Source organism: Pithys albifrons, chromosome 14 (genome assembly GCF_047495875.1).
Source record: "Pithys albifrons albifrons isolate INPA30051 chromosome 14, PitAlb_v1, whole genome shotgun sequence".
In the NCBI taxonomy this organism is placed as follows: domain Eukaryota; kingdom Metazoa; phylum Chordata; class Aves; order Passeriformes; family Thamnophilidae; genus Pithys; species Pithys albifrons.
The window spans coordinates 2,458,672-2,474,736 of NC_092471.1; the positions used below are offsets into that span (position 1 = coordinate 2,458,672).

The 16,065-nt window shown below is 44.2% G+C and overlaps 1 protein-coding gene across 1 annotated transcript in view; it reads left to right on the top strand.

Annotated features, from left to right (window-relative positions):
* The window catches only part of LOC139678559 (connector enhancer of kinase suppressor of ras 2-like), a 150,676-nt gene that overhangs the window by 57,767 nt on the left and 76,844 nt on the right, over positions 1-16,065 (top strand). Inside the window, exons 3-5 of the mRNA XM_071569454.1 lie at positions 8,369-8,571; positions 9,834-9,921; positions 15,131-15,172. Coding sequence (XP_071425555.1) covers positions 8,369-8,571; positions 9,834-9,921; positions 15,131-15,172 — 333 coding nt within the window. The remainder of the gene's footprint in view (positions 1-8,368; positions 8,572-9,833; positions 9,922-15,130; positions 15,173-16,065) is intronic.

Genomic DNA, 16,065 nt, shown 5'->3' on the forward strand with positions numbered 1-16,065 from the left:
GTCCAACTCCAGTCCCTTTACCAGATCATGGCACTCAGTGCCACGGCCAAGCTCAGCTGAAAAACCTCCAGGGATGGGGAATCCACCCCCTCTCTGGGCAGCCCATTCCAATGCCTGAGCACTCTCTCTGCAAAGAATTTCTTTCTAATCTCCAACTTCAATTTGTAGCTGTTTGTTATGTTACCAGAAACACTTTCAATATATGATTTAAATATATGATTTAAATCCATAACCAGCTGAGGTTGGGAGCTCTGCCTTGCTGTGCTGATTAAAAGCCTTTCCCAAAGCTGATTATTGAATTCCCATCCTTATGTGGGTGTGGGAACCATCCACAGGGGAGTCATTCCCAAAGCAGGGAGGTTTGTGTTGAATGGAGAGCTCTCTGGGCATGACTCCTGGAATTCCAGGGGCTTCAGCTTGGACTGAATCCCTGAGAGCTGATGGGCACTGAGGGGCATCCTCTGGCTGGATCCTGCTGATGGAATATCCATCAGGTATTCTCAGTCAGTGGTGGGGGTAGTGCAGTAGATTAAATAGAGGATTCTATTTCTGGAACAAGAAGTAAGAATAACACACACTGTTGCAGGAAGAGATAAACTTCTCCCCTTTAAATGAAAAAAATATTCCACTAATAGTAGATTTAAATGTCTTTAAAATGACCCCAAAGCTCAGTGATATACAGAACTTTTTTTGGTTTGTTTGTGTTCAAAATCTTAAACATCAAAGAAATTGTCTCCAATGGTCCACACTGGTACATTTTAATAATTACTCTAATACAGGATTTCAAATAATTAGCTATAAACAATTTTATGAACAACTTGAATTAGCATCCATTTTTTTTTCTCTAGGATTTAATTTTTTCCTCTGGAAATTATTGTTATTGCACTTATTTCTTGTGTGTTCTTCTGCAGAATCTTCTCTCCCCTGCAGGAAGCAATTGCTCACTTTTCCTGCAGGATCCTGATTTGAAATCTGATTGATACAAAGCATATTCCATATTATGTCAGATATTAACCCATGGAGATTTTCTGTGCAGGGAAATACAGGGAGCAGGTCCCTGTAAGTAACAAACTATGACATCTTCCTTACCAAAAAACTGCTTTTTTTTTTCCTTGGCAAGGAGCAATTTCCTCCATAAATCCCCAGTAAGATGTTTTGCTGCCACTGTGTCGTGTTCCCAATGGCTGAGAGGTGCCTGAATTCCTGAGTAATTATCTGTGATCAGTTATTGTCAGAGAGATTCATATGCATGCAAATAGATGTGCAGCACATGCATATTCATGGCTCTGGTGGGGACTGAGTTGCTTGAGCAGCAAATTCACAATAAAAATAGATAAATGAACTTTTTCATGCACTCATTAATGCCCATTCAGAAGAATCTTGTTACTAATTTAATTTCTAGATGCTTCTCTGAATTGTTATGAATAGATGGAACATTTCTCCTGAACTGACATCTTTTTTTCCTGGAACTTGCAATTCTGCAGGAATCTGAGTTAAAAAGTCTGACCCAGAGGAAATGGTCAGTGTTGACAGGAGGTTTCCAAGACAAGCCTATCACTATTCCCTGAACTTTGAATAATTATCCCTGTTTCAAATTCTAATTTTGTGTTATGTGCTGAATCTCTTCTCTGAACTCTTCCATCTCTGCCTTATAATTCACTTTGAGAGGTACTTAAAAACACTGAGAAAATGAGACTTGCATGGTTGGTTCTTCCACAGAAGTAAATAGCAAAGTTGAACTGGTCACAGGGTTTTGGTAACAAAGAATAAAGGTTTGTGCTTGTTGAACAGAACCTTTCACAAGCATTGAGATCCTGAGGAGAGGATGCAGCACATCCATGAAATCAGATGCTGGAAGGGCACAGCAAAAGCCTGGGGCACTTTATTCCTGAAATAAAGCCCATGGATTGGCAACAGAGGATGTGGAGAAGGATTTGGGTGTCATTTAGGTGTCCTAAGAGGGTCACACACCAGGCCTGGTAATGACTAAGGCAGCAGGAATTGCTGATAACTCAGAAATCCAGCAGGTCCCAGTCCAGGCTGGTTTTTGGAGGCAACATGTCCCAGCCTTTCTTTGCCCTTGGTTGTTGCTCCCACTCAGCAGGTTGCTCTGCCTTGTTTCCCTCCACATATGGAGAGCTCAGGCTGTGCCTGGATTGCATATGCTCTGGAACTGAAGCCATATGCACATCATCCCTTCTTAACACCCAAATAAACCCACTGCAAACAGTTTATCTTGGGGTGTGAAAGGAAACCACCAAGCAGCCAAGCTCCTTTGCCCTCCTGGGTGTTGCTGCTGTGCCTGTCACAGGGGAACTGCTGCCACTGCTGGGTTTGCCTATGGGTGTTGTGCCTGTGAGTTGGCACTGGAGTTGTTAAATGTGCTGGGTTTGCCTATGGGTGTTGTCCCCATGAGTTGGCACTGGAGCTGTTAAATGTGCCCAGATGTGGGGCTGGCAGGGGCACACCCCGAGGGGGTGGGGTGGGGCTGGCAGGGGCACACCCCGAGGGGATGGGGTGGGACTGGCAGGGGCACACCCCGGGGGGATGGGATGGGGTGGGGCTGGCAGGGGCGCACTCCGAGGGGATGGGGTGGGGCTGGCACCACTTTGGCAGGTGGGGAGGAGGTGGCTGTGGTGGTGCTGAGGAAGTTTCATTATTTTATGCTGCTGTAGTTTAAGGTTTTGCTCAAAAAAAAGCCCATGAGAAAACATGAAATGCCTTTTGAGTTGGAGACCTTTTTTAAAATGCCAGTTCACCTGCAGGGAGTTGAGATCCAAACCCTTTGTGAAGCCCCAGCTGAGCAGAAGGTGTGAACTGGGAGCAGAGTGTGGAGCAGTCAGGAGCAGATCCTGGGGATGGTGCTGAGGTTCTCAGGAAAAGCAGGAAAACATTTTCTTGGATAAATTAAATTCCTGTTTGAAGCCCAGGCTTGGCTCAATGTCTCCTGTTCCTGAACCTGATGGTTCAAGGCCTCCACAGAAATCACTGCTGCTGGTTCAGATGTGTCAGGGATAATGCTGCACTTTTCTGCCACATGAGCTCTCCTTGCAGAGGGAATCTCTTCTCTTTAAAGTTTCCTCTCCTAAAGCTTTTGAGGATGGGCACTAAATAGACAAAGAGTTGTTCTGATATTTAGGTGTTCTGGCAGTTCAAAACACAATAAAACTCAAGGGCTTGCTGAATGAGTGATTTAAATCTGAAAAAATTAAAGCTCTGTAGGTGTTAAAAGAATGATAAAAACTCTGCAAGGGGTAGGGGGAGAAAGGAAGAAAAAATACATGGGAAAAAATATAATTAAGGTATTCCTTGACCATGGAATGCACTTTCAGAAGATGCACTTGACACACAAGTGTCTTTGTCAGGCCAACCAGTGTGTTTGAGTTGTTGTGTCCCTGTTTTCCAGGCTGACTTTCACTTCCTCACACCTCTTTAGGTTCAGGTCCTTGTCCCCCAGTCGAGCCTTCCACTCTCCATGGCTCTGTGTGGACCTACAGCAACCAAACACTGGGATGCTCCAGTTGGTTGGAGCTCACCCAGCTCAGGAGAACATTTGGCTGTTCCACACTTTAAATCCTGGTCCTCCATCAGGACTGAGCAGTCCAGGGAGGGTTTGTGCAGTTTGTTCAGAGATCTGTGGCAGGAGCTGAGGTGGAAAAGCTCCTCCCTCCACGTTAACCCAGTTTTGAGTTTCGAAAAAAATTAATGCTGATTAAAAGACCACCACAAAAACTGAACAAAATTACAATGAGAAAACTTTCAAATACACCACCATGTATTTGGAACATGACTGAATTTTTAGTTCCAAATATGTATTATTTTCCCAGTATTTTTTCTTAATTAAAAGCCATCACTTGTGATTACACACCTGAGAATTCAGACTCTTATCAGCAATACCAAAATTCAGGTCACTTGAATGTTGTCCAGTTTTAAGTTCCATTGAGGAGAACTCCAACAAATGCAAATGCTCAACCTCCTTCTGGAGGTAAAACACACAATGCAGATGTTAATTTTTTTAATAGGTTAAAATATTTAATCTTGGCTCTAGATCTGCTTAATGTGTGTATTTACAAGATAATAGGAAGGTGTAGGAAGTGTTGGAATTGCTGTGACAAGTTCCAAATTAGAGGCTCAGAGACAAAGAACTGTGGCACAATTTGCAAGGTGGGATGATAATAATGGGAGGGGGAGGGAAACTGCACATAAAAAAGCAGTGAGGGGTTTCACATAACGCTCTGATTTGTACCAGGGGGTTGCATATTTGCATAATATTACCATAGTTATTAATGAATTCCAGACTTTTATTTTGATGGAGTAGCAGGTTCTGTGCACATAAACTCAGTTATGACACTGCAGCTCAAGGGAAGTGATAGGCAAGTGTTATTAAAGGTGGAGAGAAGGGGGGATTATTCTGTAGTGTTGCTAATTTACTGATTCAGGAGAAGAGCTTTTAAAGGAAAAAGGGAAGCAAATTTGGGCCATGTTTTACTGGAATTCCATCCCCAGCCATTAAAATGAAAAGGATTTTCCTAATACTTTTATAGGTTTCAAAACACCAGAAATAGGATTTTATATATAATAGATAAGTTATTGAATACATTGATTTATAAACTATGTGAGCTACATCTGACAGTCTCTTTAGTAGAACTTACGCAGTTTCTTTGATTTATTTTGTTTGACTTTTCAAGAGTTTTCAACACTTACATCTGATTATAATTGTCCCATTTTTTACCATTCAGGAAATGTGAAGTTTTATGTTCCAGTCCCCAGACCTGAACTCTTCCACAACCTGAACTTCTGCACTGATTCCTGGGGGCACTAATGGCAAAAACTCTATTCATTTAAGGGATAATTAACCTGTAAATTCTTTTTAGAGAGGGAATGTGCTGCCCCACACACTGAATTCTGCTATTTCAGTGCCTTCAGTTTGAGGTTGTATCAAAAAAAATCACCACAAAATTCTAACTGGTCTTTGATACACATATATATATATTTAAACAGATATATATTTAAACAGATATATATTTATACAGATATATATTTACACACATATATATATATTTATACACATATATATTTATACACATATATATTTATACACATATATATACACATATATATATTTATACACATATATATATTTATACATATATATATTTATACATATATTACACTGAGTACTTGCCCGAATGACAACACCAAGAAAAATAACTATCATTAAAAAGAAATCTGGTTTTAAGGTAACTTAAAGTTATTGCTTATGCCACATAAACTATTTAACTAAAATTATACCCTATGTCTGTTAAATTTGGATGTGCATACATTTGTTTTTATCTCTGTATGTCCCATTACAGCAAAAAAATTTCAATAGAACAGTAAGAAAAGGTGCTGGGGGGTTTTTCCCCAGAAAAACTAAACTCTTCTTATATTGCAGGTATTTCTTGCTCAGCTTTTGATCTTCAGGTGTTGTTGTTCACAAAAAATTGATTAGCTCTCAGCTTTTTTCCCATTATACTTGTTGTTTTCCATCTTGATGTTTGCTACAATAATTTGCCCTATTTTATCTTAGTAGCTGAAATTTCCCTGGATTGCTTTGTTAGCATAAAATACCAATTTGTGATGTTATTCTGTACCTGCAATCAGGTATGAAAACACCCTCAGCTATTGCTGGAGATTTCTGTCCTTTCATTTCTCTGAATATCCTGTCGTGTTAGAGGGATTGAAAAAATGCTTAATTCTCAGTTTCTTTTAAAAATGGGATTTTAAAGCAGAATGTGTGTACAGAACAAGCTGGAATTGAGACACTGACACAAACTGGGAAGGTTTGTGACCACTGTGTGTGTATTTATTTCTGCATTTTTGATTTTATGATATAAAAGAGAATCTGTTTGGAGGGACATTTCCTGTGTTACAGTTTCCAGTAAGCATTTTTAACTCTGTGGAGTATCCAGCAGCTTTTCCCTTGCACCACACCTCCTGCTCTGCACTGATAAAAACAACATCTACTTCAGGTTGCTCAAAAAAAAAGGTATTTTTTTCTCCTGTGCCCTGAATTTCCCATTGCTGACAGGAGCCACCTGTTCCCTGTCCTTGGGAAGAGGAGTGTGAAAGCCCTGCAGGAACCTGTCCTGTGTGATCCCTGAGCCCTGCAATGGGCATGGCAGGGATATCTGGGAATGGCAGCACTTGGCATTGGGGAGGGCAGCTGGGCATGGCAGGGATATCTGGGAATGGCAGCACTTGGCATTGGGGAGGGCAGCTGGGCGTGGCAGGGATATCTGGGCGTGGCAGGGATATCTGGGCGTGGCAGGGATATCTGGGAATGGCAGGGATATCTGGGAATGGCAGCACTTGGCATTGGGGAGGGCAGCTGGGAATGGCAGGGATATCTGGGAATGGCAGGGATATCTGGGAATGGCAGCACTTGGCATTGGGGAGGGCAGCTGGGCATGGCAGGGATATCTGGGAATGGCAGCACTGGGAATTAGGAGGGCAGCTGGCTGTGGCAGGGATATCTGGGCATGGCAGCACTGGGAATTGGGAGGGCAACTGGGCATGGCATGGATGGTCTGGGCATGGCAGGGATATCTGGGAATGGCAGCACTTGGCATTGGGGAGGGCAGCTGGGCATGGCAGGGATATCTGGGAATGGCAGCACTTGGCATTGGGGAGGGCAGCTGGGCATGGCAGGGATATCTGGGAATGGCAGCACTGGGAATTAGGAGGGCAGCTGGGCATGGCAGGGATATCTGGGAATGGCAGCACTTGGCATTGGCAGGGACAGTCGAGGCATGGCAGGGATATCTGGGAATGGCAGCACTGGGAATTGGGGAGGGCAGCTGGGTATGGCAGGGATATCTGGGAATGGCAGCACTTGGCATTGGCACCTGCCAAGCTGTGCCCGGACTGCAGGCAGAGCTCTCCTGGCTCCTCACTCAGCTGTGCTGCCTCTCTCTGTGCAGGCACAGCTCCAGCCTGGCTTTGCCTGAGGATATTCCCCCATAACGAGCTCCTCTGCCTCTGGTCTTACACTTGCCCCTAGAAATCCTTCTTGCCACTGACTGGGCAGCAGGAGTTGTGAGCCCCAGCCTGGCACCCCACTCAGCCTGTCCCTGAGCACATCAGAGCTCTGTGTCTCTGCAGTGTGTGCTGGCAGGGATCAGGATTTCTGACTCTTTAAACTGCTTTCATGGGAAGAAGCTTCAGTAAATATTTAACAGCTCTACCAGGTGTGTCTGTCTGTGCTCAAGGTGTGCTGTTAATTCAGCCCTTTCTGTGATGTCCTTGTCCAGCCCCTTTCCCTGAAAGGAGTGGAGGTGACTTTCGTTGACTTTCTGTTCCCACCAAGCAATTCCCAGGTCCAGATTTCCTGATAATTTGACAAACTGCTGGCTCTGTGGCTCTAGACAGGCAGCAGCTGGAGTTGCTTTAGCAGTCAGGATTCATTCCCTGAACCTCTATATCCATTTCCGTTAGTTCAGTTGTTGTTAAAAATGATGATGCAACAACCTGAAGCATCATAAAAAAAAAAAAAAAGAAAAACAGGGAATGGAGCAAACCTTGCTTGGCTTTTTTCCTCTGCTCTTGGGATGAAAAATAATACTGTCTATGCTAAGGGCTCTCTCCTGTCCCTTTTGGAGGTTTTGTCTTTTATTTTTCTGGCTGCCTTTTTAAACCAGGAATCATATCTGGGATTTCCTGGGCAGGATAGAGGTCACCTGCCACAGCCAGCCTTTGCCAGGCCCAGCAGCATCGTTTCCATGGTGTGGCTCACAGGAACAGCACGTATTAACACTGGGAGAGCAGAGGACGTGGCTGTGAAAACTGGAATGTGCTCTGGCAGCTGTGACAGTGATTTGGTCTGGCAGGTCTGAGCCTCCCTCAGTTGGCAACATGTCGAGGAGGTGCCTACAGGAGTCAGGGGACATCTGGGGACCTGCAGAGCCACGTCCACACAGCAAGGCTGCTCTGCATTATCAGCCACAGCTGTTGGTGTTCAGACACATCCCCTGGTCATAGAGGCTGCAGGGCAGATTTGGGGATGTATCTTTGGGATGTGTCCTCCCTCTTGCTCTTTTCTCCTCTGGAACAATGTCCTCTGGTTTCCATCACTGTGGTTGCTGACAAGGGAAGCCCAAAAGGGATCACAGCCTCCTTCCATCTCCTTCTGATGCCCAGACACTTCAGGGCTTGTGGGACTTGGTGGCCTCAGAGCATCAGGATGAGGTGCTTGGAGGGGATACTTGCACAGAATGTTTTTAACCAGCTTTTTGCCATGTGGCAGTTGGTTACAGCCCACCCAGGTCCACACAGCCACCCACCCCTTCAGCCACCCCATTTCACCCACCCTGTCCCCTTCTCTCCCCAGAACTACGGGCTGGAGACGGAGAACCTGCGCACCCTGTCCCACAAGCTGAACGCCTCGGCCAAGAACCTGCAGAACTTCATCACGGGCCGCAGGAGGAGCGGCCACTACGACGGGAGAGCGTCCCGGCGCCTGCCCAACGACTTCCTCACCTCCGTGGTGGACCTCATCGGTGCTGCCAAGAACCTGCTGGCCTGGCTGGACAGGTGAGGGCTGCTCTCAGTGCCTCATGGGGGACAGCAGCTCTTTGGGGAGCTTTGTGTTCTTTCTTTGTCCCTTATGTTCTTTTATTCTAATGATAAAGTGACAAGTCTGGAATTTTAGCTTGAAATTTTATTTTATGGATTTCTCAGATGTTGGAGGCAAGATTTAGTCTGTCAGGAGGGAGTTAATGTTTGCTCTAGTTACCTCTCCAGATCCTTGCAGCTGGGTTTGTGTGAAATGAAGGGTTCTGTGCTGCCCCAGGGTGACATCTCACTGCCACAAGTGGCGATGAGGGAATTCCAGAACGAAGGGCGAGGAAGAAAAGCTTGTGGAGTTTGAACTGCCTTTCAACCATAAGAAAGAAAAAAACCCCTGGAGTTGAGCAAATCAATTAAAAACATTCAAAATAAATTGCAGTGTTTGCTTAGTGTGAAAATTCAATGTTCTTATTAGAGGTTTTCTCAAGGACAGGCTCGATGTGTCAGGCACAGTCGTGTTGGTTCATGTCCAGCAGTCCACCCCTGTTTTGTGAAATGTAGGAATTGTGAATTCAATTAAAGGTATCTCTGTGACTGTGGCAAGACAGAAAGCAAAACATGAAATAGCATCAGAGCATTTGTGGTTTGTTTGTCTTTGAAGTTATGGCTGTGAATTGCTTTATCTTGGATCTGAATGCTCAGGAATGTATAAATGGCACCTTGGAAATCCCAGTGAGAGCAAATCACCCTCCTGCACCTGTGCCATCCTGGGGACATCCCCCCAACCTCATGCCAGCACTCATATTCTCCAGGCTCTGACCTTGTCAGTTCTCCAGAGCTCCAAGGGGGTCAGGTCCAACTGGAATGTGGAAATCCTGCAGGAGCTCCGAGCTGGTGGTTCAGTGGGCACTGCCCTGCTGGGGCTGGAGGTGCCCATTGCTGCTGGGCAGGGATGGCACACAGAAAACCACATTTGTGGGGGGCAGGACAAAGGGAATCTGGGCTGCTTGTGGTTACTTGGGAGGTCCTTTTCTGCTCTCCACAAGAATGATAACTTTTGTTGTGGCCAAAATCTAGTTCATATCCTGCCTGTGGTTTTTCTTGATTTAAAGGTGTTATGTTACCAAAGTTGTATAACTTGCTGTTGGAGATTACAATAATTTTTAATATGATTTTAATAATTCCTGTTGTGTAGAACTGATCTCTGTGCCACATGTATCTGCTTCTGCTGTGATGAGGAGCTCAAACCCCTAATGCTGAGCAAACCTGTCCTTGCCCTGCCACAGGTCCCCCTTTGTCAGCGTGACAGAATATTCCCTGCTGAAAAACAACATCGTCCAACTGTGCCTGGAACTGACAACCATCGTGCAGCAGGTAGGAGGGGGGCTCCTGCTCACAGTCCTCTTCACACCAGTGCTGGAAAGTGAAATAATAAAACCAGCTGGGTCTTCCATCCCCAAAGCTGTTCCAGCATTGCCTCTGCTCCTTGGACGTTCCTCTTTGGGAGGGCTGGGAAGGGTTTGGGCTTTGTGAGATGATCCACTCCATGACAGGTTATGTTACACAAAAAGCCACAGTGGGAAACAGCCCAACTGCTGGTAACAGGTTATTTATTACACATTCAAACAGGAATGATCCAAAATCTTTCAAGGAGAAGTTCTTAAAACACACCCAAATATATCCTGAATTGTACTGTGGCTCCTGCACTGAAAGGAGAGCCAGTTACAGGGAAGGTGTTTGGGGATGAGCCTGAAATATTTGTAACATTAAACAAACCCAATGTGGAATAGATAAGGGCAGTAGTGTTATCATCACTGGCAATAATTAATTACTTGTTCTCTAGTACAGTCCCCAGCTACACAAAGTTATTTATCTGGTCTATAATGCCATATAGTATATAAATAACAACAGTCTCTGACAGTGTCTGCCCCTGAAGACAAGAGGGGACACACAGGTACAGAAAGGCTGAATATTAATTAGTTTTACAAATATTTGCAGAGCTTTTTGCAGTAGTAACATTCTGAACCTTTTTTTTTTTTTGCTCCTCTCAAATTTTTTTTCAGTCCTTGGAAAAAAGGGACTAAGGTTGATAAATATATCATTGTATTTTATATGATTATCCTTAACTTATAATAGCCAGCTTTATTCCTTTTGGAAATCGTGTCCTTTATGCATTTTTGCAGTGCAAGACAATGATGTTTGTTCTCTTTTCTTAGGTTAAAAATTCCTATGTTGGCATTTAATTATTTATGTATCTTTGTTAAGCTTTCTCTTACAAGGTGTTTATAGCACCAGGCTATTTTTGGCTTACAGACTAAGCAAAAAGAACTTCTCTACAGTATAAAAAGTTCAGATCCTGATTCCACCCTTCAGCTGATACTGCACTTTGTGTGAGTTTGATTTTTCCCTGTGCTGTGGGTGAAAATTGCCTAATTTTGAGTTGCTGTCTCCATTTCTGTCCTTCATGTCCCTGCTTTTGGCAGATGAAATTCTGTTCTCCTCTGCCAGCAATAGTTTGGTTCTTTATTTTTTCCAGTTTTCCAGTCCCTAAGCTGTCCTTTTGACAACCTAAAAACATTCTTTTAGCACAAACTCCAAGATGAAAAATGCTTAGTTAGTTCTTCAGGTTGGCTACAAATCAAGCCTTGTCTTTTCCTTATCTCCTTGTCAGGACTGGCTTGTTTGATGGATGTCTATTAAGATCTTTTCACAGTGTATTAAACTCAGCACAAAAGAGCAGATAAACCCAAGTCAGTCACAGAGAGACAGTTTTGCTGTTACCAAACCTGAGGAAAGTTGATGTTAATGTGGTAAAGCAGAATTGTCTCCCTTAACCCAGACCTGCAGCTCAGCTGTGGGAACTGAGGCAGAACCAAGAGAACCTGGAGCTCAGAGCCTTCCAGACAGCCCTTGGGTTAGGAATTATGTGCATTTTAAACCCCCAGTTCAGCCAGTGGGAGAGCAGCAGCCAAGGCTGCACTTTGGCCCCTGAAGGGAGGGATGTGTAAGGGGTTTTTATGCAAAATGGGCATGTTTTGTGTGCAGCCCTTGGAGCTGCCAGTGCAGGTGAGTTCCTCCCAAACAGGGGCATGAATCCATGGAGATATTGCTCAGGAATTCCCATGCTTGGATGTCCTGGTTGATCTCAGTGACACACCCTCAGAGCTAAGCAGGAAGCAGCTTTTAGGTCGTATTTTTTCTGTGTATGAGTGTGAAGATGAGATCATTCCAAAGGTTTAGGTATTATTATTTACCCACCAAGGAAGTGCTGTGATGAACAGTCACTTCTTTACCTGTAAACAGCATCTTCTCGTGCTGGTTACGAGACAACTGGTTTTAATTCTCTAATTTTAGAGCAGTTTTGTAGCTGTCCATTTGTGCTTGGAAATGTGTTTTATTCTGCTCCATTTCCTGAACCTTCTGGTCACCCCTCACAGAGCAGCACCAGGCAGAAAATGCACAAACAGCCTGATTTTTGGGGCAATGTCCCAGCAAAATGTGTTTGTAATAACATGCAAAAAAGCACCTTGGAGCAGAGCATTGAAATGTTTGAGCTCTGCTGCCTTCAGGTTGAAGTCCAGCTCCAGCTGCAAGGCACAGTTTTTGCCCTGAAAAGGCACCACCAGAACAACTGAGCAGAGTTTGGGCTGGTCGAGGCTGCCCTGGGGGAGAGACAATGGAATAACTGGGGAGAAAAAGGGTTGGGGTTTTGTTCATGATATGTGGCTTTGGTGAACCTTCAGCTGAGCAGGAAGAGTTCACCAGTTCTGGGGGAAGTCAGGGTGTTGTTTTTCCCTGATTATGTCAGAGGTGTTTAAACCTGAGCCAGATGTTTTGGATCCACATTAACCTGCATGAACAGCCATCCCCTCAACAAAGAGCCTGTTTCAGAGCATGGCAGCACAACTCTTCCCAACAAAATTTTGCTTGTTCCTTCTTAGTGTTTGGTTAACCTCACTGAGATAAATTCAGGGACCATATCCTGGGGTTTGACCCTATTTTTAGTGTGTTTGGGGTGGAGCATGGGGGGTATTTTAGTGCTGTCTTGTTTGCACTGCAGTTCATTGATGGCCGTGTTGTTTCTCAGTGCCATCCTGTCCCTGGTGCCACTTCAGAGGAGCCTCCCCTGGGCAGGCTCTTGGGGCAGGAGGTGCCTCCCACTGCCCTGTGCTGGCATTCAGCAGGTGCCATGAAAAATGGGTGCTATTTCCAGCCTGGACTTTGCAGAGCTCAGCTCTCAGCCCCTCGATCTTTGTTTGCATTCTCTGAAGAACGTTTTGTTCTCAAACATCTGTTCCCTCTTTTCTAAATATAGATCATTGTGGAGCCCCTCCCCTGATTAAACCAGGTGAAATAACTCACTTTAGTGCCCTTACCATTGGATATGTGTCCAGTTTAAGGGCAGCCTTTCCCTGTAATGGGGGAATTTCAGCAGTATTTTGTCTTATGCACGTGAGCAATGGATCTTTAGCTGCCACTCTGCCATTCCCACCCCTCCAAGGCTGATGTGGAGCTCCACTGCAGAGCTGTTGGGCAATGCCACTGAGCTGGCACACCCCACAGAGCTCTCAGTGCCCTCCCAAGCTGCTCCTCCACAGGCTCTCTGTGTCTTTTTAGTAGTCAGTTCAACTCGTGCTGTTTTATTGTACCAAGTTAATGAACTAAGTATTTTCCATATTTTTCTGCCTCAAGACTTGCCATAAAACATTCTTTATGGCACCTGCAACTTTCTGTGGCACTTGCAGCTTTTCTCTTGGAATTGGGAATTCAAGTTTTGAACACAGTGGGGGTGTGAGCAGAGGCACTTCTGAGCTTCTCCTTTGGGAATATCCAAATATTGGCAGGGAGGCAGCTGTGCTGTCCCTTGGAAAGTGCAGGGCAGTGACACCTTGCCCTGTTTGCTGCTGGATCTGGTGGTGTCATTCCTGTCTTTTACCCTTTTACAGAGGGGAAATAGGGCACAGCTTCCAATTTTCTTAAGATTATTTTAAACTCTTAAGAAGAAATGTTTTTTATCATGTCATCTTATTACTGGAGGATGTAGAAAGAATATGACTGTAACTATTATTTATTTTTCTAAGAAAAATAGATCAACATGCTATAAATGGCAGCCCTGGAAGATTATTCTTTAATGAGATCCCCAGTGCATTGCTGTGTATCAGAGAGAAATAAATCAGGAGAATATTGTGACCTACATATCTTCATATTTTAGTAGACTATTGCAAGTGCTTTTAACCTCTCAGTTAAACCAGTCTGATGTATTTAAAAGAAAAAAAAAGTCAACATGCATCTCTTTTGGAAGGAGTCCCAAAGCCATTAACATTTTTCATGCTAATGTAATCTTGGCTGTGCAACATAAGTACAGCTGACATTAATTCTGCTCTACAAACCAGTCAAATTCCAGTTTTACTGTCCATGAGCCTCCCAGTCTCTGACCTGAAGTAATTGAGTTTGCTCAGAATGAAGCTCAAGCTGCATTTCTAGTGCAGGAATTAAAGGAATCATTTCAGAAAGAGCAGCCAGGCTGGGAGCCCTGCTGGGATCCTTGGGGTCTCCTGGCACAGAGAGGGTTAAAGGAACACGAGGATGTGCTGTTTGAAGAGTGGAAAACTTGGAGGGAAAACTGCCCTGGGCACTGTCAGCCCAAGTGAGTAATTGAATTGTGCCTTGTGCCCCAGAAAACAAGTGTGAGCACAGAAGGAACATCAGAGGGAAGGCTGGCCATGAAATGCTCACATAAATCCCTCTGTGTTCCTTGGTGCTCCCAAGCCCCTCAGCTGCACTGGCTTGGGCTGCAACGATGTTCTCCAAGCTTAAAAATCCATTTCTTCACAGATGCACCAAAATAAACATTGGCCTTTAGAGCTGAGGGTGCAGCAGTTCCCTGGCTGGGGGCTGTGATTGCTAATACAGAAATGCAGGAAAGAGCAAATCCTGGGAACTGGAGGGATCTGAAAATGCAGGAAAGAGCAAATCCTGAGAACTGGAGGGATCTGAAAATGCAGGAAAGAGCAAATCCCGAGAACTGGAGGGATCTGAAAATGCAGGAAAGAGCAAATCCTGAGAACTGGAGGGATCTGAAAATGCAGGAAAGAGCAAATCCTGAGAACTGGAGGGATCTGAAAATGCAGGAAAGAGCAAATCCTGAGAACTGGAGGGATCTGAAAATGCAGGAAAGAGCAAATCCTGAGAACTGGAGGGATCTGAAAATGCAGGAAAAAGCAAATCCTGAGAACTGGAGGGATCTGAAAATGCAGGAAAGAGCAAATCCTGAGAACTGGAGGGATCTGAAAATGCAGGAAAAAGCAAATCCTGAGAACTGGAGGGATCCGAAAATGCAGGAAAGAGGAACTCTGGAGGAATAAAGGGTTCCTAAAATCCAGGAAAGGGGTTTGAGTGAGAAGATTGATTGTTCCTCAAATGACAACTCCAGTGACTGCTCCACCACTCACTAGTCCAAAGCAAATCAAGAGTTTCATCAGGAATATGTAAGAAATAATTAACAGCATAAAACCTCCTTTTCTTCCTTAACAGGAAATTTCAGGTGATGGTCATTAATTGGTTGTGTTCTGTTTTGCCATAGGATTGTACAGTGTATGAAACAGAAAATAAAATTCTTCATGTGGTAAGTAATTCTGCTTTGATATTCTCTAATCCTACTGCTTGAAAAAAAAAATAAGGCTACTCTGGGAAAATGAAGTTCCTTATTATTTGACTTAATTTCTGATGAATTATACCACTTGCTAAAGTTAAAGTTCCCTGCAGTAACACTCTCTGTTGTACCTACAGTTAATTATGTTTATAATTATAGTTCTGAGGTTGGTTTAGAAGCTTCCCAGTGCTCCTACCAGAGCAATATTCCTGCTGGGATTGCTGGTGTGGAATTCCAGCCCTCTGACCCTTGTCCCACTGAGCACTTTGTGCCCTCAGCACTCCAGAAATCTGAGGACAAAGAGGAATGGAAGAACTTGATTCAAGATTATTGATTAGATATTGGCCTTTAAGTTCAAATACTTTATACTTGCCTGGTACCAGCACAGAAAACTTGTCCTGACTCTGAGATAGAGTTAAAGCCTGTGGTGAAAGGGAACTCTCAAAGGATTTACAAGTTCAGATAAGCTTTTGACAAGCTTTGCCCAAGTGCCTGACTTTATTTTTTTTGAGCCTTTTACACATTCTCTGCTTCCAGCAGGGATTAAAAGTTGTCATAAAACATTGATGTGCTGTTAAATTCAGAAAGTGTGCAGGGAAAAAAAACCCCCACACTTCCCATTGCAAACCTGGGGCTGAAAAGAACTTCTGAAAGCACCTGATGCCTTGTGGGATTTGGAGTGTGTGTATATAAAGATATATAGATATATATCCACACACACCCTTTGGCCACAGTTCCCACTGAGAAGGGCTTCTGGAAAAACCTCTTTAGCAGGAATGTTGCTTTTGCCTTTCCCTGTTCTGAATGGAAGTGATGCTGTGAGTGACCCCTCCCAAAAACAGGACTCTGAGCACGTTAGTGCAGGG